Source organism: Scyliorhinus canicula, chromosome 25 (assembly GCF_902713615.1).
Source record: "Scyliorhinus canicula chromosome 25, sScyCan1.1, whole genome shotgun sequence".
Taxonomy (NCBI): Eukaryota; Metazoa; Chordata; class Chondrichthyes; order Carcharhiniformes; family Scyliorhinidae; genus Scyliorhinus; species Scyliorhinus canicula.
Window position 1 is genome coordinate 20109933 of NC_052170.1, and position 24660 is coordinate 20134592.

Sequence of the window (24660 nt, forward strand, 5' to 3'; positions counted from 1 at the left end):
CCCATTAGTGTTAGGGATGTTTAATGATTCACTGGCACGGGTTCTCTCCTGGAGGCGTTGGGGCAGGCGTCTATCTCCCTCCTGAAGAAGTATAAGGACCCCACGCAGTGTGGGTCATACCACCCAGCTTAATTGCGCAATGTAGATTCAAAGCTTTGGCAAAGGTCTTTGCGTTGAGGTTGGAGCCCTGTCTCCCGGAGGTAGTGGGGGAGAAAATTGTTGGGACTAGTTTCTGGTATCTGGGGGCACAGCATAGAGTGGCGAGCAGGGTCAGGGTGGATTTGCAGAGGTGGGGACAGCCTTCCGTTATCATTGGCGGGCCGGGCTCAGTCCATTCAGATGAACATCTTGCCCCAATTATTGTTTTTACTTTAATGTCTCCAAGTCTTTCTCCTGAAGTCGTTTTTTTGGGGTTGGAGCGGGCTTTAAATGGGCAGGGAGGACTGCTCAAATTGGGAGAGGATTCGTACAGAGAGAAAGGCTGGGAGGGGGAGGGGGTTGGTGCTGCCGAATTTGTAGTTTTAAAAAGGTACAGTAAATAAAATAAAACTCGCTTATTGTCACAAGTAGGATTCAATGAAGTTACTGTGAAAAGCCCTTAGTCATCACATTCCGGCGCCTGTTCAGGGAGGCTGGTGGCCAATGTGGAGAAGTTGTTGTGCGTGGTGAGGAGGAGGCTACGTGGGTGCGGATGGAGCATGTGGGGGGGGTGCAGAGGGTCCAGCTTGGAGGTGCTGGCAACGGTGTGTCTGCTGTTCGCACCGGCGAAATATTCATCAAACCCAGTCGGGGTTGTCTCCACTTTGAAGATATGACGGCAACTCCATCAGCACTTTAACCTGAGGGCAGTGTCAAAAGGTGGCCCTATCTGCAGGAATCATCTGATTGAGCCGGAGGGATTAAATGCCTCATTTTTGGGGGTGATAAGGGAAGGGGTTGGAGAGGGGAAGGGATTTGTTTCTGGAGGGGCGATTCGTCAACTGTGAGGAGCTGAAGGAGAAAGCAGGATTGGTCGGGGAAGATAACGTTTTGGTACTTTCAGGTCGGGGATTTTGTTTGTAGGACATTCCCAGTGGCGACACAGTCTACTTTATTGAAGAGGCTTCTTTTCCTGCGCAGTGTCGGAGGAGGGCAGCACATGCGGAATATATGACGGTTCTTGTGCAGAAGCAGGCCCCAATAAAAGAGGTGAATGCCAGGTGGAGGACCCATATTGGAGAGGGGAAATGTGGAGTCAGTCCCTCCACAGGGTAAATGCTACATCATCTTGCGTGAGGTTGAGTTTGATTCAACTCAAGGTGCTGCACCTCACCAAGGCCAAAATAAGTTGATTTTTTGAGGGGGTTGAGGATAGGTGTGAGCGGTGTTTGAGGAATTGGTCAATGTTAGCTGTGATGGGGAGGGGTGCGGGATGGTTTGTTTGGAGTGTATTTCTGTTACTGCTGTTGTTTCTCATTTTTGATATTGGTTGTTGGGGTTGTTTTGATTGCATATTTTTGATATAAATAGCCAATGGTTCAGCGAAATATATATATATATATTTAAAATTATTAACTTTCGGGATGTCAGTGTTGCTGGCAAAATGTGTTGCCCAAATCTCGTTACCCGTGCGAAGGTAATGGTGACCACAAAGCCACTGACTGGCACTTACTGACCTTTGAGATAGTCATTTCAAGAGGTCAGTAAGTGCCAGCCACAATGGTGGGAAACTGGACTGGATTCATGGATAGGCCAGACCGGATAAGAATGGAACGTTTCCTTTCCTAAATGCTCCAATCCGGGATTTTCTACCTGTCCAAACAATGGCTTTGTGGTCACCATTACTGACGCCACATATTTTTAACATTTTTAATACGAGATGTGGGCGTCGCTGGTTAGGCCAACATTTATTGCCCAGCACTAATTGCCCTTCAGAAGGTGGTGGTGAGCCGCCTTCTTGAACCCGCTGCAGTCCATGAGGTGTAGGTACACCCGTAGTGCTATTAGGGAGGGAGCTCCATTATTTTGACCCAGTGATAGTGAAGGAACGGCCGATATATTTCCAAGTCAGGGTGGTGAGTGACTTGGAGGGGAACCCCCAGGTGGTGGGGTTCCCAGGTATCTGCTGCTCTTGTCCTTCTAGATGTTAGTGGTCCTGGGTTTGGCAGGTGCTGCCGAAGGAGCTTCCGGTGCAGTGCATCTTGTAGATGGTACACACAGCTGCCACTCTGTCGGTGGTGGAGGGAATGAATGTTTGTGGATGGGGCGCCAGTCAAGAGGGCTACTTTGTCCTGGATGCTGTCGGGTTCTTTGAGTGTGGTTGGAGCTGCACTCAAGCAGGCAAGTATAGAGCATAGAACATACAGTGCAGAAGGAGGCCATTCGGCCCATCGAGTCTGCACCGACCCACTTAAGCCCTCACTTCCACCTTATCCCCGTAACCCACCCGATCCCCGTAACCCAAAGTGGAGAATATTCCAGATTTTGAAAGTTTAATTCAAATTCTTGAAACTGTCAGGGTGGACGCTGATCTCACTGTCGCCTTCAGTAACACTACCGCAAGTCCGAGAGGTAAAACAGAGCGTTGAGCCCTACAATCGCGTTGATGTTTATCCTTCATGTGAGCAACTAAAACAGGCCCTGGTGAGTGAGGCTCCCGCTAATAATTACCAAGACTCAACTGGATGTTAACAAAAGACCTTAACTCTATTTTGTAATTCATAATAATGCAATATGTATAACATATATAAAAACAAGCTTGAGGTAAAAGATTGAAAACACTGCGCCAGGGAGTCCTTCAGAATGGAAGTCTGTTCAGAATACATATGAAGTATTTTAGTCACCCCGGCCTTGGAGCATTTCCCTACATTAAAAGGCGCAATATGAATGAAAGATGTTTTTATTGAGTGCCAGGCGGCCTTCCCCCATGTTCCTTTCTCTCGCCATCCCAATATCTCTTGCGGTTTAAGGTTGCCAGGATGAGAGCAGGGCGAGTGACTGGTGTTTATACTTCGCCCCCACCCCGCCCCCTCACACAAAGTGAGCCTCTCTTGCCTTAAGGCTCTGCCGTTGACGCAGAATGTGCAGCATGCTTTCCACGTTCCGCTGTTCCCCGTGCTGCTGCAGCACGTGCTCGCTCCACACGTTGTTTGACTGGTTTGTGTTCAGTTCAGCGGTTGCTGCCTGCTGCTCCCGCTCCGTTTCCAGATGCCCCGGCCGGTCCATCCCCCCTCCGCCGCCTGCTGCTGGCGCCACCTGCTGCTCCCCGTCTGTCTCTGGGTCCCCCGGCTGCTCCGGGGTGACATTCCTGGCTTTCTCCCCTTCAGCACAGGCCGGGGCGGTGCCCCCGCTCTGAGGCGCCAGGGCCTCGCCACTCTCCACCCGCCTCCTGTCTTGCAGCTTCGACACCAGCCTGGCCGTCCCGACGGTCATCTCAAACCTCTTGTGCTTGCCGCCCGAGCGCCGCAGAGTGCCGCTGTCCGGCGACGAGCTGCGGCCGGAGTTGGCCACTCTCCACTCCGCCTCCGCGGCCGCCGCTGCTCCGCCATCGGGCAGCCCGGGACTCTCCAACTCCGCCGCCGCAGGAAGGTTCGCCGTGATGATGGGAAGAGCCGAGGGCTTGGGGATGATGGGCCGGGTTTTCGCCTGCCCGTACCGCTGGTATTTGCCGGGCTGCCGGCTGAAGGTGCTTCGTGGATGGGGCTCAGCGCTGTTGTCACTCTCCGAATCTTGCCCGTTCAGAGAGTGCGAATCCTCTGAAACTCTCGCCACCTCCACCAGACCGGGGGCTGGAGAAACACATCATAAAAAATACATTAGTGACGAGTTTTCATGGACGCTGGAGCCCCAGAAACCCAAATCTCTGGATTACTACCGGTGCCATGTGCTAGTGAGTATGGGGAGATGATGGCATGGCTGAGGACACGGAGCAGGAGAGAGGGCTTCAGTTTCCTGGAACACCGGATCTGTTTCTGGGAAGGTGGGACCTGTACAAGTCGGACAGGTTGCATCGGAACCCAAATAGGGGCAGTATCCTTGCAGGGAGGTTTTGCTTGTCCTGTTAGTGGGGGGGGGGGGGGGGGGGGGGTGGTAAACTAATTTGGCAAGGGGATGGGTCACATTGTGGAGGTAAAGTGGGGGGTGATGCACAGCCAAATATAGAAGTAAAGCCAAGTCACTCCGAAGACAAAGCAAAACGAGACATGGTAATGCACCAGGGAATAAGGCAAGAGAGGATGGCATTTATTTGAATGCAAGAAATCTTGCAGGTAAGGCTGATGAGTTGAGGGTGTTGATTAACACAAGTTGAGGGAGGGGTAGGACTGGCAGCTCAATATTCTGGGGTATAGTCGGACACACGCATCACCGACCGGTGACTCCGAGACGGTGTGTCCCAATGGTCTTGGCAGCTTGACCACCACAAGGTGAGACAGGGCGGGGTGCAAAAGAGGAGCTGGTGTTGCAATATTGATCAAGGAGTCAATTACTGCAGTGAAGGGGGATGATATCTTACCAGGCTCCTCATTTGAGACCATATTGATGAAACTTAAAAACAAAAGGGGTAATCACGTTGCTGGGAGGGGGCTATAGGCCTCAAATAGCCAGGAAGAGAGAGAAGAGCAGATATATATACTAATCTCAGAGAAGTATAAAAATAACACGGTATTAATATTCATGGATTTCAACTTCCCCAATATTAACTCTGATAGGCAAAGTGTAAAAGGCTTAGAGGGGGCGGAATTCTTAAAGTGCATCCAGGAGAGCTTTTCAGCCAGCACCTAGAAGGTCCTACAAGGGAGAAGATCTAATTTAGAGGATTGAAGCCAAGAAGGTGGTAGAAGTGTCAGTGGGGGAGCATTACAATGATAGTGACCATAACTTGGTGTGATATAAGTTAGTTATGGAAAAGGACAAAGATGGACTAAAAATATGGGATAAGATCTACTGGCCGCGTTGCGTTCAAACGAGAGCGCAATGTAGTCGGGAGATGCCGGCTAAAGCTTCGTGCAAGCTTCCCGGCAGCCACTACACATCACAAAATCAGGGTCTTGCCCACAATTACATAGAACAGTACGGCACAGAACAGGCCCTTCGGCCCTCGATGTTGTGCCGAGCAATGATCACCTTACTGAAGCCAACGTATCCACCCTATACCAGTAACCCCCCCCAATTAACCTTATTTTTTAGGACACTAAGGGCAATTTAGCGTGGCCAATCCACCTAACCCGCACATCTTTGGACTGTGGGAGGAAACCGGAGCACCCGGAGAAAACCCACGCACACACGGGGAGGACGTGCAGACTCCACACAGACAGTGACCCAGCCGGGAACTGAACCTGGGACCCTGAAGCTGTGAAGCATTTATGCTAACCACCATGCTACCGTGCTGCCCAAGCCACGCTCAGTTAATCCTACTCACCTGGGTCTACCTGCCTCCCCAGCTGGGCGCCGTTCAGTACTGGTCCACACAAACATGGACCAGGCATAACGACACCTGGTGGGGTCTCCCAGCCCATCGGAGGCCCTAGGTGGTGATGGATAGGATAGGGTAGCCCCCTGGCCCTCACCCTGGAATGTGGGCAACTTGGCACTGCCAGGTGGCACTGCCAAGCTGGCAGAAGCACTGCCAGGGTGGCATTGTCAAAGATCAGGACCCATGGGGAGCCATGCCAATGAATGGAAAGTGCAGGGAGGTAAGAAGTGGCCTCTGGGAGGTTGGGGGTTGACGGGTTGGGGTTCTGGAAGGGGGCGGGGGGGGGGCCTGGATAGGCGGGGCCCCTAGAAACCCCATAGCGGGATGTCCTCACTCTGTGTGGGGGGGGCGGGTAGAGGTGGGGAAATGCCCATATGTGTGGGGTTGACATTGCCCATGGATGTCGGGGACCCACAAGCGCACTTACAGATTGGGATACCTTTTCAAAATGGCAGCCCAATCTTTTTGAATTCAGCTCCCCGGTACTGAAAACAATTCTAAATGTGGGCTGAACTGGTAAGAAACTCCCCAGGGCCCAGAAATGTCATTGAATAGCGGTGGGGAACTTACCAACAGAGCCGGCGGGAAACTCCATGAAAATCCCACCACTAAATGAGACTTAGAAACCTTTCCATTAGATCTTGCCCAAGGTTTTAGAATTGGGGAAGGCCAATTTTGATAGGACAAGACAGGATCTGGCCAATAGGGACTGGGAGCAGCTACTTGTAGGAAGATCCATATCAGAGTCATTCAAAAAGGAAATAGAGAGAGTATAGGGCCAACATGTTCCCATAAAGGTAAAGGGTGGGACTGACAAGTCCAGAGAACCCTGGATGTCAAGAGATACACAGGATTGGAGAAGAATAAAAATGGAGGTTAACAACAGCTACAGGAGCTCAAAACAGTGGATTCCCTAGAGGAGCATAGGAAATTCAGAGGGAGGGTGGCACATTGGCTCAGTGGTTAGCCCTGCTGCCTTACGGCACCAAGGACCTGGGTTCAATCCTGGCCCCAGGCCACTGTCCGTGAGGAGTTCGCACATTCTCCCCGTGTCTGCGTGGGTCTCACCCCCCACATCCCAAAGATGTGCAAGTTAGGTGGATTGGCTACGCTAAACTGCCCCTTAATTGGGGGAAAAAAATTAAATGGATAATTTAGTTAATAAAAGTGCAGGAAGGAACTTAAAAAATAAATTGAGAGAGCAAAGAGGGGCCATGAAAAAACACTGGTGGGTAAAATAAAGGTACATCCCAGGTGTTTTTCTAAGTATATTAAGGGGGAGACGGTAACCAGTAGGGTCCATCAGGGACCAAAATGGCAGCCTGGGTGTGGAGCCGGAAGATGTCGGTGAGATATTAAATGAATATTTTGCATCTGTGCTCACGATGGAGGACGGTGTAGGTGTAGAAAGCAGGAAGGTGGATTGTGGTATAAAAGATTAGCATTGAGAAGGAGGGGGTGTTAGTGGTTTTAGCCAGCTTAAAAGTGGATAAATCCCCAGGCCCAGATGAGATGTATCCCAGGCTGCTGTGGGAGGCAAGGGAGGAAGTTGCAGGGGCCCTGATGCAAATTTTCAAATTCTCTCCAACCACAGGGCTGGAGGACAGCTAATGTGGTGCCGTCATTCAGAAGGGAAGTAGGGAAAAATCAGGCCAACATCAGTGATGGGAAATTATTGGAAAAAATTCTGGGAAACAATAATTCTCCACTTGGAGAGGCAAGGCTTAATGAAGGATAGTCAGCATGGCTTTGTCAGTGGGAGATCATGTCTAACAATTTTGATTACATTTATCGAGGAGGTGACTAGGTGTGGAGAGGAGGGTAGTGTAGTTGATGTAGTCTACATGGACTTCAGTCGTGCTACTGTGCTGCCCTTAAAACAACCTTCAATTACCCTCTGCCTCCTGCCACTAAGCCAATTTTGGATCCAATTTTCTATCTATGGCTCCATGACTCTAAAACTGATCCCATGGGCTGGTAGGTCAGACAAGCTGAAGGGGTGAGTGAGGGTGTGGTCACAGTCACTTCCTTCCAAGGCTAAAAAAGCCCACATTTCTCCGGGATTCCCTCTAACGCTTGGATCAATCTTGTTGTTCTGTCAAGTGAAATGAGGCTCTGAATGTCGTAGTGATCGGCCTAAGGGCAGGTCCTCTCCACCCATAGCTTTCCCCTTCAGTCGCTCGGAAGAGCCGCCCATTTTCAACTTCAGTGAGCAATGATCAAACGATTGGGGCAAAAGAATACACAAGGCGGTCTGCCGGTTTCCTTCCTCATGTGTGTGTGTGTGTGTGTGTGTGCACAAAGTCCTCTTCCTGAAGGATCCTTCGCCTGTTAAGTAGCCATTTTCCCTTGACGTTCCAGTCCTACCGTCATCACCACTGAGAATTCACTGGTTCCAACGCTGGCCATGGCTCTTAACCCTGAGCAGGGGACTCTTAGCTGGGTTTGGGCAGAAGGATAGGGACCCTGAGGTCTCAAGTTATCCTGGATGGTCTGAATGATGCCTTTAGCATCTTGGTGATGGACCCAAGCATGATTGGAACACCAACCCTGCAGCATAGAGAGGAAATATGGGGCAGGTACCAATAGCCCGGCTGATAGCTGAATTTACCCAGATTATAATTCCAAGTCTCACTACTTGTTATCATGTTGTTTGTTGACACACATGATGCGACCATCAATTCACACGAAACAGAGAGTAGATGTAAACTGTGGCTTTAATCGACTAGAACAGTGCCTGCCTGCGACTGCTCTGCTACTGAGAGCCGCCTACAGGGTGCTGCTCTTTATACCTCCCCTCAAGGGGCGGAGCCCACATGATACATTCTGTGTAATATCGTACAATGGTCTATAGGTGGAGCCCACATGGGCAACAGCGTGATACAGTGTAATACAGTGGTGACTGGTTAGTACAATATGTTCACCACAACGCACACGCACGCACATAGATATACTACCTCCCCCCCCCATTACTCACCTGTCATGTCGCTGCTACCCGAGCTTGCTCTCCGTTGGTCCCGTGCGTCATCAAGTGCTTCGTTTGATGACGATTTGTCTGAAACATATCCTTCACTCGAGTGTCGTTTCAAAACCAGACTCTACAGCGGGAGAGACGGGACAGTGAGCACAAGGCGCAAACCAGGAGGATGTACCAACCCAAACTCCCCTTGCATCGCCTACTTGTCACTGAAGCAGCAGGGAAGGCTCTAGTGTTCATCCCTAGTCTGTGCCGAGTTAACGGATCTCAGCTGGGGTGGCAAAAGCAAGTCAACTGGAGGTCCCATACTTGGTCAGCGCCTCCTGCTGGAAGTGCATGTGCGGACATCCTCGGGGCATGGTACAGGCTTGGCTGAAATGTGCCCCATGGCCACCTACAGTAGCCTCCCTTCCCTGTGAAAAGAGCTATGTGAACTTCGAACCTTGTCTACCCAGAATTCTTATGCTGTATTAAACCCTACAGCTGAAAGACCCACAGTGGGGGAATTATTGTATCCATTGCGCAATTGGGGAGAGGGCAAGTTCAGGAAAATGCTGATTTTTTACAGAAGATGTTACGGACTTTAGTTAACTTGAAGCTTTGTTTTCAAAAAAAGAGAAATGAATTAATTGGCTTCGAAAAAAGGTAAAACATAGCGACATCTGGGTCTTTAACAGTGGTCACTCTCCAATCCCGCAGACACTCAAATTTACTGAGGCCTTTCCTCCTTCCAGGCCCAGTCTTTGGTCCATTCAACTCCTCAGATTTACACAGCCATGGTTAAACCCCCCCCCCAGTTATAGATACTGAAACTCCCCTTCCCTCCCCATTCAGGTGAAGATAATCCTCTTTCCCTGTCCCCTAGTTATTCCACCCATGTTCCATTTCAGCATTCCCTCCACCTCGTGCGAAGCTCTGCTGTCACTCCTGCCCAGATTTATCACCTCTGCCGCTTCCCTCCCGCCATTTAAATCCCATCCACGCCCCCCCCCCCCCTCTGATTATGCTCCCAACTATTTCCCCTCCCTTTGACCTATATTCTCTCTCCCTTCCCCCTCAGTACCTCTGTGGCTATGATCCTCCTCGCCTTGCGCTTTAATGGGAGCGCCTGCTCCCTCTCGAATGTGCCACTCGAGTGAGGCAGTGGTTGAATAGCTTCCATTAGGAGCAGATGGGGTTTGGGGGGCAGTGAGGCCAGTGGATCCGGCCTATGTCCGGACCAGATCAGACCCTCGGAACACCGCCTCAGCACCATGTGTTTACCTCAATCGACTTGACGCTTTGCCCTCACCACAATCTTTGGGATAATTCAGCAGGTCATTACCTCGGAGGAATTGCTCCGGCCTTTGGCCATGCCCGGAGACTCCCTCCCGCGGTTTATCGTCGTTTCCAGTGGCCAGGCTCTGCGCCCTTGTCCAGTCTCGAAGATCTGACTGTGCTGCACGATGAGGAAGTCGACAACAGAGTTAACCAGAGAAATCATTGAGGCCGTATCCTCCACAGGTGGCGGTCTAATCAACGTGGGGCCAAAGATGATTCCCAGATTGTTCGAACACATCTTGTTTTCTTCGGACTGTTCAGCCACCCTGCAAGAGGAAGAGAGAAGCAACTGAGACAAGAGCTTGCCAAAATACTCTTGCCTACCCTTTTCCCCCCGGATGATCACCCAAGGAACAAAGAAAAGCACAGCACAGGAACAGGCCCTTCGGCCCTCCAAGCCTGCGCCGACCATGCTGCCCGTCTAAGGGCAGCACGGTAGCATTGTGGATAGCACAATCGCTTCACAGCTCCAGGGTCCCAGGTTCGATTCCAGCTTGGGTCACTGTCTGTGCGGAGTTTGCACATCCTCCCCGTGTGTGCGTGGGTTTCCTCCGGGTGCTCCGGTTTCCTCCCACAGTCCAAAGATGTGCAGGTTAGGTGGATTGGCCTTGATAAATTACCCTTGGTGACCAAAATGGCCCTTAGTGTTGGGTGGGGTTATGGGGATAGGGTGGAGTTGTTGACCTTGGGTAGGGTGCTCTTTCCAGGAGCCAGTGCAGACTCGATGGGCAGAATGGCCTCCTTCTGCACTGTAAATTCTATGAAAAAAAAATTCTTATGAAATTCTAACCTAAAACCATCTACTCTTCCGGGGTCCATATCCCTCTATTCCCATCCTATTCATGTATTTGTCAAGACGCCCCTTAAACGTCATTATCGTCCCTGCTTCCACCACCTCCTCCGGCAGCGAGTTCCAAGCACCCACCACCCTCTGTGTAAAAAAAACTTCCCTCGTACATCTCCTCTAAATTTACCCCTCACAACTTAAACCTATGACCCCCCAGTAATTGACGCTTCCACCCTGGGAAAAAGCTTCTGACGATCCACTCTGTCCACGTCCCTCATAATTTTGTAGACCTCTTTCAAGTCGCCCCTCAACCTCTGTCATCCCAGTGAGAACAAACCCGAGTTTATCCGACCTCTCCTCATAGCTAATGCCCTCCATGCCAGGCAACATCCTGGTAAACCTCTTCTGCCCCCTCTCTAAAGCCTCACCCAGGGAGCACGCGCCAGCTGCCAACTGCACTCTGGTATCTTACTCAAGTGGCTATTCTTCATGGGTGAGCGTGGTGAATGTTGGCAGCTATTCAACCTTGACAGTCTTCAAAAAAAAAAGCCTGGAAATCCTATCCTCAGATTTCCCGCAAAGACCCTTCCCAGAACCCAGCTGAGACCGGCTGGCTTGGGTCTAAGAGATGGGAAGCTTTGCAGGCTCCTTTCGATGAGCATTCAAGTTTCGGAAGCGGACACCCAACCTGACCGTGACTCCGGGCAGATTTAGGTAGTAGTGAGACGGACTGTTCAGGGTCCAAAATGAATGTCCTGAAGGTGCCAGTTAGCAGGGTGTTCAACAACCAAGTGCTGTGGGTGCTGGCCTCCCACTGAACCAGGTGCCATGGCAGAAATGCCTTGCTGTCACTCTGGACACGAACATTACTGGATCTTTTTATTGTCCCTTCGATTTGGAGGCATGTGGTGGTTCTGGGCCTACCTGTGGAGATGCCCAATGATGTGTTCCAGGGCGTTGTAGTTGGAAGCTGGTAGATTCTGCAGCAAGGCCTTGGCCTGCTGGATGAGCTGGGCCACTTTATTGGGAGCCACAGGTATTCCTCTGGCCTGGCTGTCCTTCATCTCATCACAGGCCTGTTGCAACTCTTTGGCAAAGTTCATAAAGTCATTGAAGAGGCTGAAGAGGATAATCGGCTCGGGGAGCTGGAAATAAAGAATATAGGCAAACTTACAATCATAGAGTGGTCACAACGCACAAGGAGGCCATTCGGCCCATTACCTCCTTGCTGGCTGGCTGCATAAACAATAAACCTAATTCACACTCCCCAGCCATCCTCCCCTCACAACCCTGCAAATGCTTTTCTTCCCATTTCAAATAATTATCCAACTATTTTGAAGGTTGAATCTGCCACAATCTAGATCCTAACCATTTTTCAATTTTCCACTGTGTTGGCTTTCTATCCCTCCCTGTCCGGGACGGTCCAGCATTGTGGCTAAATCACCGAGTTAACGTGTGGACCTAGATTATCTGTGTCACCCAGTAATTCTCTGGACGAGTGGGAGGGCCATTTATGGAATAAAAACCTTTTTCCTCACATCACCATTGCTTCTTTTGCCGATCCACCGGTTCTTGCCACTAGGAACAGTTCCTCTGCTTTGTCCCGGATCCCCTAATCATGTTTGAATGCTTTTACCAAAAGTTGCCTGAAAAGGAGAACAGCCCCCAGCTTCTCTACCCACGGTAACTGAAGTTCCTCTTCCTCGTCTCCGGAACCTTCCTTGCCGATCATTTCTGCACCCTCTCCAATGTTCCCACATCCTTCCTGAAAGTGCGGTGCTCAGAACTGGACACAGCGCCGCAATTTTTAAATTTTCCACTGTGTTGGCTTTCTATCCCTCTCTGTCCGGGATCTGTGGCTAAATCACCGAGTTAACGTGTGGACCTAGATTATCCGTGTCACCCAGTAATTCTCTGGACGAGTGGGAGGGCCATTACGGCACTGTCCTTCTGGTAGATGTTTTTATAAAAGTGACTCGTTCCACCGATATATGCCCCCCCCCCCACCTCAATTTCCTCAAAGCAAAAGGCACTTGTCCAATACGAAGTCAACCCCCTTTAGTGCATTGCAGCCATTGAACCATGGGCCTTTCTCATATGAAGGCGAGTTTTAACCATAGAGGGAGCTCTAACATCGCCATCTATTTTTTGAATTACAGAAATGAAATGAAAATCGCTTTATTGTCACAAGTAGGCTTCAAATGAAGTTACTGTGAAAAGCCCCTAGTCGCCACATTCCGGCACCTGTTCGGGGAGGCTGTTACGGGAATTGAACCGTGCTGCTGGCCTGCCTTGGTCTGCTTTAAAAGCCAGCGATTTAGCCCTGTGCTAACGTCACCAACACTAATGTTTACCCTTTTCTCATTCATTGCCAGTTTGGTTCTGGCCTGTGTTAGCATGGGTGAACCAATCCAGTGCACAGAGCTGGCACTGTGACTCTATCCAGTGCACAGAGCTGGCACTGTGACTCTATCCAGTGCACCGAGCTGGTATTGTGAGTCTATCCAGTGCACAGAGCTGGCACTGTGACCCTATCCAGTGCACAGAGCTGGCACTGTGACTCTATCCAGTGCACAGAGCTGGCACTGTGACTCTATCCAGTGCACAGAGCTGGCACTGTGACTCTATCCAGTGCACAGAGCTGGCACTGTGAGCCTATCCAGTGCACAGAGCTGGCACTGTGACTCTATCCAGTGCACAGAGCTGGCACTGTGACTCTATCCAGTGCACAGAGCTGGCACTGTGACTCTATCCAGAGCACAGAGCTGGCACTGTGAGCCTATCCAGTGCACAGAGCTGGCGCTGTGACCCTATCCAGTGCACAGAGCTGGCACTGTGACCCTATCCAGTGCACAGAGCTGGCGCTGTGACCCTATCCAGTGCACAGAGCTGGCACTGTGACTCTATCCAGTGCACAGAGCTGGCACTGTGACTCTATCCAGTGCACAGAGCTGGCACTGTGACCCTATCCAGTGCACAGAGCTGGCATTGTGAGCCTATCCAGTGCACAGAGCTGGCGCTGTGACCCTATCCAGTGCACAGAGCTGGCGCTGTGACCCTATCCAGTGCACAGAGCTGGCACTGTGACCCTATCCAGTGCACAGAGCTGGCACTGTGACTCTATCCAGTGCACAGAGCTGGCACTGTGACCCTATCCAGTGCACAGAGCTGGCGCTGTGACCCTATCCAGTGCACAGAGCTGGCACTGTGACCCTATCCAGTGCACAGAGCTGGCACTGTGACTCTATCCAGTGCACAGAGCTGGCACTGTGACTCTATCCAGTGCACAGAGCTGGCACTGTGACCCTATCCAGTGCACAGAGCTGGCATTGTGAGCCTATCCAGTGCACAGAGCTGGCGCTGTGACCCTATCCAGTGCACAGAGCTGGCGCTGTGACCCTATCCAGTGCACAGAGCTGGCACTGTGACCCTATCCAGTGCACAGAGCTGGCACTGTGACCCTATCCAGTGCAGAGAGCTGGCACTGTGACCCTATCCAGTGCACAGAGCTGGCACTGTGACCCTATCCAGTGCACAGAGCTGGCACTGTGACCCTATCCAGTGCACAGAGCTGGCACTGTGAGCCTATCCAGTGCACAGAGCTGGCGCTGTGACCCTATCCAGTGCATAGAGCTGGCGCTGTGACCCTATCCAGTGCACAGAGCTGGCACTGTGACCCTATCCAGTGCACAGAGCTGGCACTGTGACCCTATCCAGTGCAGAGAGCTGGCACTGTGACCCTATCCAGTGCACAGAACTGGCACTGCGGCCTCATTCAGTGCACAGATCTGGCACTGTGACCCTATCCGGTGCATACAGCTGTCACTGTGAACCTAGCCAGTGCACAGTGTTGGCACTGTGAAGCTCTCCAGTGCACAGAGACTCCATCCAGTGCAAGGAGCTGGCACTGTGTACTTAGCCAGTGCAAGGAGCTGGCACTGTGAACCTAGCCAGTGCCAGTGCAAGGAGCTGGCACTGTGTACCTAGCCAGTGCAAGGAGCTGGCACTGTGAACCTAGCCAGTGCCAGTGCAAGGAGCTGGCACTGTGTACCTAGCCAGTGCACAGGGATCAGTTGATCTCATTGACGAAGAAGCTGGAAAGAAATTCAAAGTCAACATTTCTACAGAAAGACCGCTTTGAGGATGACAGTTCTTCGGCTCACCTCTCGAAGGTACAGGGTTAAGACGTTTGTGATGTCGTGAGGGGAATTCTCGGACATGTCAATGAGGTCCCTCCCGTTTTCGAAGGACTGACGTAGCTTGGAGATGCGTAGCTTCGCACCATTCACCCTGTACAACCCCTGAAACAGCAGAAGAACAAAGATTGAACCACAACTCTGACATCCAATTCCAAATGATTGAAAAAGCAAACTAAACAGACAGCCAAGGTGAGGCTCATCACCACCGAGCGTGGGATCTGGCAAGAACTTTCTGTTCAATCAAACAAGGAGAGGGATTCTGGCAATGGGCTCTTTGGGGGAGGATAGAGTGGCATCGTCACTCCTATTGCATTTAGAGAGTCAAGTGATGGGTATACACCTTAGAAGAGGATGACTGTCACATGGACAAGCTATCCGTGGTTCTGCCAAGAATCTTGGTGTCTACCTGCCCCTCCATGTCCCTGGGTTATAGCTCCGTGACCCTGGCACGATGCCCTCTCACCTGAACATTCAGTGCCCGGCTCTCTATCTCCGCCGTGCATGTTCTGATGACGAAGGGCACCTCATCTGGCGTCTCCCTCGGAGCCTGCGCAAAGTCAACGCCGAACAGAGAGACCTTGTTCTGCAGCTTCCGATGCCCACACAGGATGGCGACCGACTCGAGGCACTTCCTGTGACATGCCAGGGAGCACTGTGAAGAGCAAACAGCAGAGTAAGCCCAAAGAAAAACACCTCAAATACGCAGCATGGGCAAAACCGCAATGTCGCTGAGGAACAAGCAGCTTGCCCGCATGACTTCAACACAAGCCCCTAAAGTTTCTCCTGCACCCCCCCCCCCCCCTCCCCCCCGGGAACATTCTGTATCTTGGTGCCAAAGGTGCTCCGCTGACCCTTTTACCGCATCACTATCCTGTTCCATACCCCAAACAACCTGGAGGCAATAGGATCCTTGCCAACCTCACCAGGGCTGGAGTCCGTGCCCCGGGTACATCAGTTCCGTTACTGACTCGTACCCACAGCCGGGAAGAGAGCTCTCAGGGGAAGATTTCAAACTTTCAGTCTCCTTTCCTACTTTTCTCAATGTTTTTACCCTGAAGGCCCCAGTTCTCTCTGGGTTACAGGCCTTCACCCAGGCAGCCAACTGTTCAAAGAGTGCGTCAGCAGGTTTCGATAATCTGAGGCGGCAGGGTGGCACAGTGGCTAGTGCTGCTGCCTCACGGCGTCCGGTTCGATTCCGGCTCGGGTCACTGTCTGTGCGGAGTCTGCACGTTCTCCCCGTGTCTGCGTGGGTTTCCTCCGGGTGCACCGGTTTCCTCCCACAGCCCAAAGATGTGCAGGTTAGGTGGGGTTACGGGGATATGGCGGGGAATTGGGCTTAGGTGGAGTTCCCTTTCAGAGAGTCGGTGCAGACTCGATGGGCCGAATGGCCTCCTTCTACACTGTCATTCACGCAGATTCCAGCATTCGGTGGGGGGGGGGGGGGGGGGGGGGGGGGGCGCAAAAAAGGTCAATCCTTTTTTTAAAATTTAAAGTGCCCAATTCTTTTTTTCTCCCCAATTAAGAGCCAATTTAGCGTGGCCAATCCACCTACCCTGCACATCTTTGGGTTGTGGGGGTGAGACCCATGCAGACACAGGGAGAATGTACAAACATAAGAACATAAGAACTAGGAGCAGGAGTAGGCCAGTCTGGCCCCTCGAGCCTGCTCCGCCATTCAATGAGATCATGGACTCAGCTCCACTTTCCGGCCTGAACACCATAACCCTTAATCCCTTTATTCTTCAAAAAACTATCTATCTTTACCTTAAAAACATTTAATGAAGGAGCCTCAACTGCTTCACTGGGCAAGGAATAACCATAGATTCACAACTCTTTGGGTGAAGAAGTTCCTCCTAAACTCAGTCCTAAATCTACTTCCCCTTATTTTGAGGCTATGCCCCCTAGTTCTGCTTTCACCCGCCAGTGGAAACGACCTGCCCACATCTATCTTATCTATTCCCTTCATAATTTTAAATGTTTCTATAAGATCCCCCCTCATACTTCTAAATTCCAACGAGTACAGTCCCAGTCTACTCAACCTCTCCTCGTAATCCAACCCCTTCAGCTCTGGGATTAACCTAGTGAATCTCCTCTGCACACCCTCCAGCGCCAGTACGTCCTTTCTCAAGTAAGGAGACCAAAACTGAGCACACTACTCCAGGTGTGGCCTCACTAACACCTTATACAATTGCAGCATAACCTCCCTAGTCTTAAACTCCATCCCTCTAGCAATGAAGGACAAAATTCCATTTGCCTTCTTAAACTCCACACGGACAGTGACCTGGGGCCGAGATCAAACCTGGGACCTCGGCGCCGTGAGGCAGCAGCGCTAGCCGCTGTGGTACCATGCTGCCCCACACCAGATGGTCAATCAGAAGTGAAAGCACCAGACCCGACTGCTCATTTCTTCCCCTCTGAACTAGCATGGAATACCGGAGTCCCATTCAAATGGAGAAAGCCCTTGACTCGTGTCAGGGGCCACCCTGCCTAAGGCTCAGATTGCACTCGGCTTTGCTGTACCAACAGTATTGCGGACTCAGATCTCTTACCTCCTCACACTCGGTGCCATTCACCACGATGAGGCCATCGCACTCTCGGCATTTGTTTGGCGTCCGGAGTTTCCGGAATCGGTGAGTCTGGGCTGCTTTGGAGAGGGAGATATTCTTTAAGCACCCTAGCGTTCCATGACCTCCATTGATCAAGTCTGCCAGATCTGGAAAAGAAATTTTAGCCAAGTAGAGTCAAAGTTTATATTCCCCGCCTCTCTCTGTTCCCACTCTCCCTCTTTGCTCACTGGGCTAAATCGCTGGCATTTAAAGCAGACCAAGGCAGGCCCGCAGCACGGTTCGATTCCCGTACCAGCCTCACCGGACAGGCGCCGGAATGTGGCGACTAGGGGCTTTTCACAGTAACTTCATTGAAGCCTACTCGTGACAATAAGCGATTTTCATTTTTTTCATTTCATTTCTCCCCTCCTTCCTCTCCATCTCTCTCTTCTTTTTCCCCTCTCTCTTCATCTCCTGACCCATCTTTCTTTTCCCCTCTCTTGCACCCCTTCCTCTCCTCAACTTAAGATCATCCCTCTCCCCTATCCACTTTCTCTCCCCCATTGTCCTCCCATTCCCCCTAACTCCACACCCCTCCCAGGGAACCCACCCGGAGGAAACCCACGCAGACACGGGGGAGAACGTGCAGAATCCGCACAGACAGTGACCCAGCGGTGAATCGAACCTGGGATCCTGGTGTGTGAAGCAACAGTGCTAACCACTGTGCTACCGTGCCCCCCGTCTTGCCCAGCACACAACCCTGGTTTCCTCCCACAGTCCAAAGATGTGCAGGTTACGCGGGGTTATGGAGTTTGGATGGGGGAGTGGGCTCTCGGTAGGGTGCTGTTTTGGAGGGTTGGTGCAAAGTCGATGGCCCGAATGGCCTCCTTCTGCACCGTAGGGATTCTATGAACACAATTCTCACCAGCTTTCTCCAAACACCAAGTTCCCGAGCTATGCCACTCAGTCACCTCCATTGAGGTGTTTTGTTGCAAATGTAAACATTTGTGACACCCATTCCGCCTGCAGCAAAGCCATCTTTCAAACCAGGCATTCCTTCAAAAGTAGACTTGATACCCCATTGCATACCATTATCGTGCAACTGGTGACCGTCCCTCTCATCAGGATCGTCTGGAGACATCAGTAACGTTGTAGCTTTGGGTAATTTCCTACCTAAATGAGCTGCCAAGATAAAATCCACGGTTTTTTTAAGTTTGCAAACGTGACTGAAACAGATCTGACTCCGCTGCTCCCAGAGAAGCTGGTGGCCCGAATGCCAGCGAAGCAAGTCACCACCTTGTTGTGCCCCTCTTCTATTCAAGAGGGACTGGGCGCCGCCTCACCCAGTGTCTGAGGACATGACCCATTAAAGGGGTAGATGGAGACTGTGATCTGGGGGGTGTGGGGGTGGCTTCAGGCCTCAATCCAGGGCGTGAAACAAACCCCATTTATGCTCACCCCTCTTTACCTGATATCTTTACCCTCCCTTCCCTGCCTCTCTCCCGCCCACCCCAGGCAGGGGCTGAACCCTGCCCTGTTGACCCCCACCCAAATTCAAAGACCTGCCAAAGGACCCTCGGTGCATCAGAGGTGCACTGTGACTCACGAGAGCCGGGATTCAACCATGTCTACCTGACAAACTCCTGGCCTGATGAGAATGTCTGCACCTGTCAAATGGGGCCCAGTAACGTGACACGTAAACCTTCTCAAAGCGTGACTGGAGTCAATGCTTTCTGGTGATTGAATTTGACATTTCATCCCGTTTTACTCAGAGACCTCCAATCTGCTGGACCCCCGGGTCTTAATGCAGAGAGGGGTCTTCAGTTCAACCTTTCGTGTCATTTGTAAAACAGGACAACCTTTGCAGCGTTGCCTCTGTTATCCGTGTACTCACAGGGTCACTGATCGTTCTGTGATTTGCATATCTGAGACGCCGCAGGATCATCTGAGTCGGCAGGCACACCGCCCAGGTTCCCTTTCAACTAGAGTTGGACATGGTGCCCGAGAGCTCCCTGCATTCCAATCTGTGATGAATGTAGGAATTTCAGATAGATTGGCCGGGATTCTCCGACCTGGCAGGTAAGTGTGCGGGGGCGGTCCTGGGCGGGGGGTGGGGAGAGGGCATGGGGGGATTTGACCCCGGGGGGGGGGACCCCACGGTGGCCTGGCCCGCGTTTGGGGCCTACCGATCTTGCAGGCAGACTGTTTCCATGGGAGCCTTCTTTCCTCCGCGCCGGGCCCCATGTAGGGCTCCGCCATATTGCCCGGGGGCCGGCGCAGAGAAGAGAACCCTCGCGTATGTGCGGAAATACGGCAGCTGATCTGTGCATGCTCGGAAATCCGCCGGCCGGGCCGCGCATGCGCGAGATCACGCCGGCCGTTCCACGCATGCACAAATTCGCGCCAGCCCTTCAGCGCCAGCTGGAGCGGCGCCAACCACTCCGGTATCAGCCTAGCCACCGGAAATTTGGGGAATTCCTCACTTTCGGGGGCTGTTGACGCCGGAGTGGTTGGCGGTGGTTTTCCCGCCGGCGTGGGGACTTAGTCCCCAGAAGGGAGAATCCCACCCATTGTATCACATGTAGTTGGTGCAGTGAGGGTTAAATGTCTGGGTTAGTGTGTGTGTGTGCGACTGCTGTGGTCATGTTTTAAAAAGACCTGGTTTGAAAGACAGCAGACACGTTTTGGAGACAAAGGTGCAATTAGAGCATTGTAAAAGTAAGATCATAATTCATTCCAGCCAGGGACCTTGTTTGCTGAAGTTTGGGCTCATGGAATTTTGTTTATATTAAGAGGGTTCCCTGGAGAGTAGATTATTCGAGACATTCTGTTTAGTTTTAGTTAGATGATGTAGTTAATGGGAGAAACCAGGGACTGAAACAGTCGGGTGTTGAGGTTACAGTTCAAATATTTTGTTTTTTATTGGGGTGTGTACAGACAAGTAGCTGCTCGCAATACTGTGAGTTTATATCTGCCTGTCAAAAGACTCAGAGTTTCTTTCAAAACAGTTCAGTTAAATATTTGCCTGTGAACAGGATTGGAGCAATTTCAAAGGCCGGCAGGTTAAACAGTAGTTTGAGACAGGCAAGAATCTGCAAGCTGGGTTTTGAAGAATATTGATTTCACCAAGCGGGGTATCCAAGACATTTCTATTAAGCTGTGTCCTGTATAAGAGAAACAGGACAAACCCAACCCAGCCTATTGCCTCCCTATCAGTCCACTCGCCATCATCAGCAAAGTGATGGATGGAGTCATCCACAGTCCTATCAATTGTCACTAACTCAGCAATAACCTGCTCATGGACACTCAGTTTGGGTTCCGCCAGGATCATTGAGCTCCTGACCTCATTACAGCCTTGGTTCAAACATGAACAAAAAACTTGAATGCCAGAAGTGAGGTGAGAGTGACTGCCCTTGATATCAAGGCAGCATTTGACCGAGTGCGGCATCAAGGAGCCCTAACTAAACTGGAGTCAGTGGGAATCAGGGGGGAAACTCTCACTGGTTGGAGTCATATCTGGTACAAAGGGAGATGGTTGTGGTGGTTGGAGGTCAATCATCTCCCAAACCCACGACCACTACCATCTAGAAGGACAAGAGCAGCTAATACCTGGGAACCCTGCCACCTACAGTACTCCTTCAAGTCACTCACCACCCTGACTTGGAAATATATTGGCTGTTCCTCCACTGTCGCTGGGTCAAAATCCTGGAACCTCATCCCTAGCCGCACCGTGGGTGTACCTACACTTCAAGGAATGCAGCGGTTCAAGCAGGCAACTCACCACCGGTAATTATAGGGCAACTAGGGATGGGCAATAAAAGTTGGCCTAACCAGCGACGCCCACATCCCATAAATGATTTTTTTATAAAGCAAGTATGCTTGGGTCTGCTAACTCATTCAAAATGGATTTTGACCAGAGATGTGTTTTGTTTGAGTGGAGATAAAGATAGCAGTTAGGAATTAGTGTTTCATTGTATTATTAAGCATTATTTAACTGATAATTGTAAGCTATTTTCTTTATGACGTTAAAGTTAGTAATACAGTGTTCCATAATAAAGTTTGTTTTAATATACCGAATCCCTATTTGTGCGTAGAATCACTGCTGGAGCGGAGTACCCTTTCCTTACAGACTTACAAATTAAATTAAATATTGGGGTTTCTTCCAGTATCCTAGCCACTGTTGGGGTCCAGTCTGGGATAGTAACAATTCAGATTTTCCTACTGACGGTTCCCTGGCTCAGTTGGTACTGCTCCTGCCTCTGAGTCACAAGGTTCCTGGTCCAAGTCCCACTCTAGGGCTTGAACGTGAAAGTCAAGGCTGACGTTCCAGTGCGGTACACGCAGGGGGTGCAGCATTGCCGGGGGGGCGTTGTCTTTCGGATGAGGCGTTAAACCGAGGTCCCACGTCTGCCCTGTCGGGTCACTAAAACAGGTCTTTATTGCATTGCTGTCTGTGGGATCGTGCTGTGCATGAATTGGTTGCCGCGTTTCCTACATTACAGCAGTGACTGTGCTTCAAAAGCACTTCATTCGCTGTAAAGCACTTTGGGATGGCCAGTGGCCGTGAGAAGCAATTATAATCACAAGTCCTTTTACTTTTTCTTACTCAGCTATGGATTCCGCCACTGTCCAATCCTGAAGCTAAGTTCTGTTCCTTGCGCTTTAGACTGGACTCTGTGACAGAGGGAAGGATAACCCACCGCTTCCATATCTCTGCACACAGAGCAGGGAAAGGTTGGTTTATGCAGGGGAAGTGGAGGGTTATAGGTCAATTGTATTACATCCAACCTGACTGAGATTCAGGTACAAACCCTGAGGCCTATTGCTTCAGTAAGGCAGCCTGCCATTAAGGAGCTGGTGTGCTAGAGCCCACGAACCAGTGGCAGAAGCTGCCCACCGACCGGGGAAGGTCATTGAAAACAAAACTCCGCAACCCAAGACCCCACAGGGCTCACGAGCGGACAGCTTTCTCTCACACGTACCTGGACTGGGCGTCGGGGAATCGCAGGAGCGTGATTCACTGCTTGCTCCGATACTTTCCGAATCACTCGAGGTAGGTCTCGTCCCGGCTGCGTTACGGAACACTGTAACAGCAACAAAAGGGAGGTATAAACTAGGAAAGTGTTCCAATAAACAGCCGCCGTTTCCCCAGCGCTGAGGGCGTGGCAAGGATCAATAAAACACGCACAAAAAAAAATAAAATAAAGTTCCTCCCTGCGTCAATAACTTGCATTCACATGGCGCCCATTTGACATCTTGACCCACTTCAGGTTGAGTGTTCTCGATAACCCTTCTCAGTCATACTGAATGAAGGGGTAAAGCAGCAGGGTTTAATGGATGGTACAGTGCAGAAAGAGGCCATTCGGCCCTCTATGATTGTGCTGGCTCTATGGCAGAGGTAACAAGTTAGGTTCACTCCCTCACTCTTTCCCCATGTCCATGCTACTTTTCCTTCTAAAGCATATATCCAATTCCCGACTGAACGTTACTATTGAATCAGATTTCAGAGAACAATTCTCTGCTTAAGATCATTTCTGATCTCCACACTGATCTTTTCTTATCTTCAACCCGACCACTCCGAGAGCTGACTCTCCCGCCAGTAGAAACAGTTTCTCCCCATCTATTCCGACGAAATCCCTCAATTTTTGGACACCGCTATCGAATTTCCTCTAGCTCTGAGAAGAGCCGTGTTTTCTTCTCCGATCTGTCTACATAACTTAAGTCCCAGATCCCTTTAAGGGCTTTAAATAGCACTGCGGGATCCATTAAGTTGTACCCCCTTCCAAAAAAAATGAAGTACATGAAATAAATCACAAATTGACAACGGGGGGGAGGGGGGCACAGTGGTTAGCACTGCTGCCTCACAGGGGCCAGGGTTCAATTCTGGCCTGGGTCGACTTTCTGTGTGGAGTTTGCACTTTCTCCCCGTGTCTGCGTGGGTTTCCTCCAGGTGCTCCGATTTCCTCCCACAGTCCAAACATGTGGAGGTTAGGTGGGTTGGCCGTGGCCAATTTCCCCCTTAAGTGTCCAAAGGCGTGGGCAGCACGGTGGCGCAGTGGTTAGCACTGCTGCCTCACGGCGCCGAGGTTCAATCCCGGCTCTGGGTCACTGTCCGTTTGGAGTTTGCACATTCTCCCCGTGTGCTCGTGGGTTTCGCCCCCCACAACCCAAAAGATGTGCAGGGTAGGTGGATTGGACACGCTAAATTGCCCCTTAATTGGAAAAAATGAATTGGGTACTCTAAATTTATTTTTGTTAAAGTGTCCAACGGTTAGGTGGTGTTCTGGGGATAGGGATGGCGAGTGGATCTGGGTAGGGTGCTCTTTCAGAGGGTCGGTGCAGATCTGATGGGCTGAATGGCCTCCTTCTGCACTGTAGGGATTCTATAATTCTACGTTGAAAACCTTCTCGCACCCGATACTGCCAAAAACAGACTAACTGGTCATTCATCTCATTCGCTGCCTTTCGCGACTCTGCTGAGCACAAATTGGGTCGTCACACTTTCCCACGTTAACAGTGAGGATGTTTCACAGCAACATTGCGCCAGGCCTTCAGAGTGTGTTAGCTGTGAATCAGTGGGTAGCGCCCTCACCTTCTTGAATTTGAGGGTTGTGGGTTCAAAGACCCACTGCCAGACAATCAGGCACAAAGACTTACACCTCAGTGACTGCTGGAAACACCATCTTCCACAACGAGATAGTCATACAGGAGTCTGACTTTCCTCTCAAGTAGATAGAAATGATCCGTGGCATTGTTTCAAAGAAATGCAGTTCTGGCCAACATCAATCCCTCATCTAACATCACTGTTCAGCAGTTGAGCGTTGCTATTTGTGGGACCTTTGCTGAGCACAAATTGGCTTCCGTGTTCCATGCATTAGACCAGTGTCCACGCTTTGAATACATTATTTAATTGACTGTAAAGCATCTGGGTCATTCTGAGATTGTAGAAGGCGGTAGGTAAATGTAATTCCAATTCCGTTCCCGCACTAAGGCCGGCTTAGCCAGTAATTCCCGGAACAGGCCGCTAGTCTGTCCCCAGGGGCTTAGTTGGGGGGGGGGGGGGTCACTCCTCCTCAAACATGGATGACCAGGAGTCGCTCCCGCTCTTACCGCCAACCATTGGCATGTTTGAAGGGATTTGCACGTTGACAGACTCATTCTGTTTGACCGCGTTACGAACGCACTTTCCTGGGGCCACTGCGCCACGAAGACCTCCCATATAAGCGCAGGGTTTCCTTCATTTCAGAGACTCGAAAGAAAAGTGAGAGAGTCAACAGAGGGAGCGACAAGAGTGCCAAGGGCAACGAGAAGCCTGTCTGAGCCCTAATTGCCGTAAATGAGCTCACGCCCAACAGGCTGTGTGTCCAGATAATGAGAGC

At 50.9% G+C, this 24660-nt stretch overlaps 1 protein-coding gene across 4 annotated transcripts in view; it reads right to left on the reverse strand.

Annotated features, from left to right (window-relative positions):
• Nucleotides 1–2660: 2660 nt before the first annotated feature.
• LOC119957135 (GEM interacting protein) overlaps nt 2661–24660 on the reverse strand; it is a 101669-nt gene continuing 79669 nt past the window's right edge. For all 4 annotated transcript variants that reach the window (XM_038784882.1, XM_038784883.1, XM_038784884.1 and 1 more), the window contains 9 exons: nt 22264–22365; nt 18371–18463; nt 17285–17448; nt 15199–15387; nt 14700–14837; nt 11461–11681; nt 9754–10015; nt 8430–8550; nt 2661–3767 (listed from right to left, as the gene is read on the reverse strand). In XM_038784882.1, coding sequence (XP_038640810.1) covers nt 3010–3767; nt 8430–8550; nt 9754–10015; nt 11461–11681; nt 14700–14837; nt 15199–15387; nt 17285–17448; nt 18371–18463; nt 22264–22365 — 2048 coding nt within the window. In that variant the 3' untranslated portion in view covers nt 2661–3009. The remainder of the gene's footprint in view (nt 3768–8429; nt 8551–9753; nt 10016–11460; nt 11682–14699; nt 14838–15198; nt 15388–17284; nt 17449–18370; nt 18464–22263; nt 22366–24660) is intronic.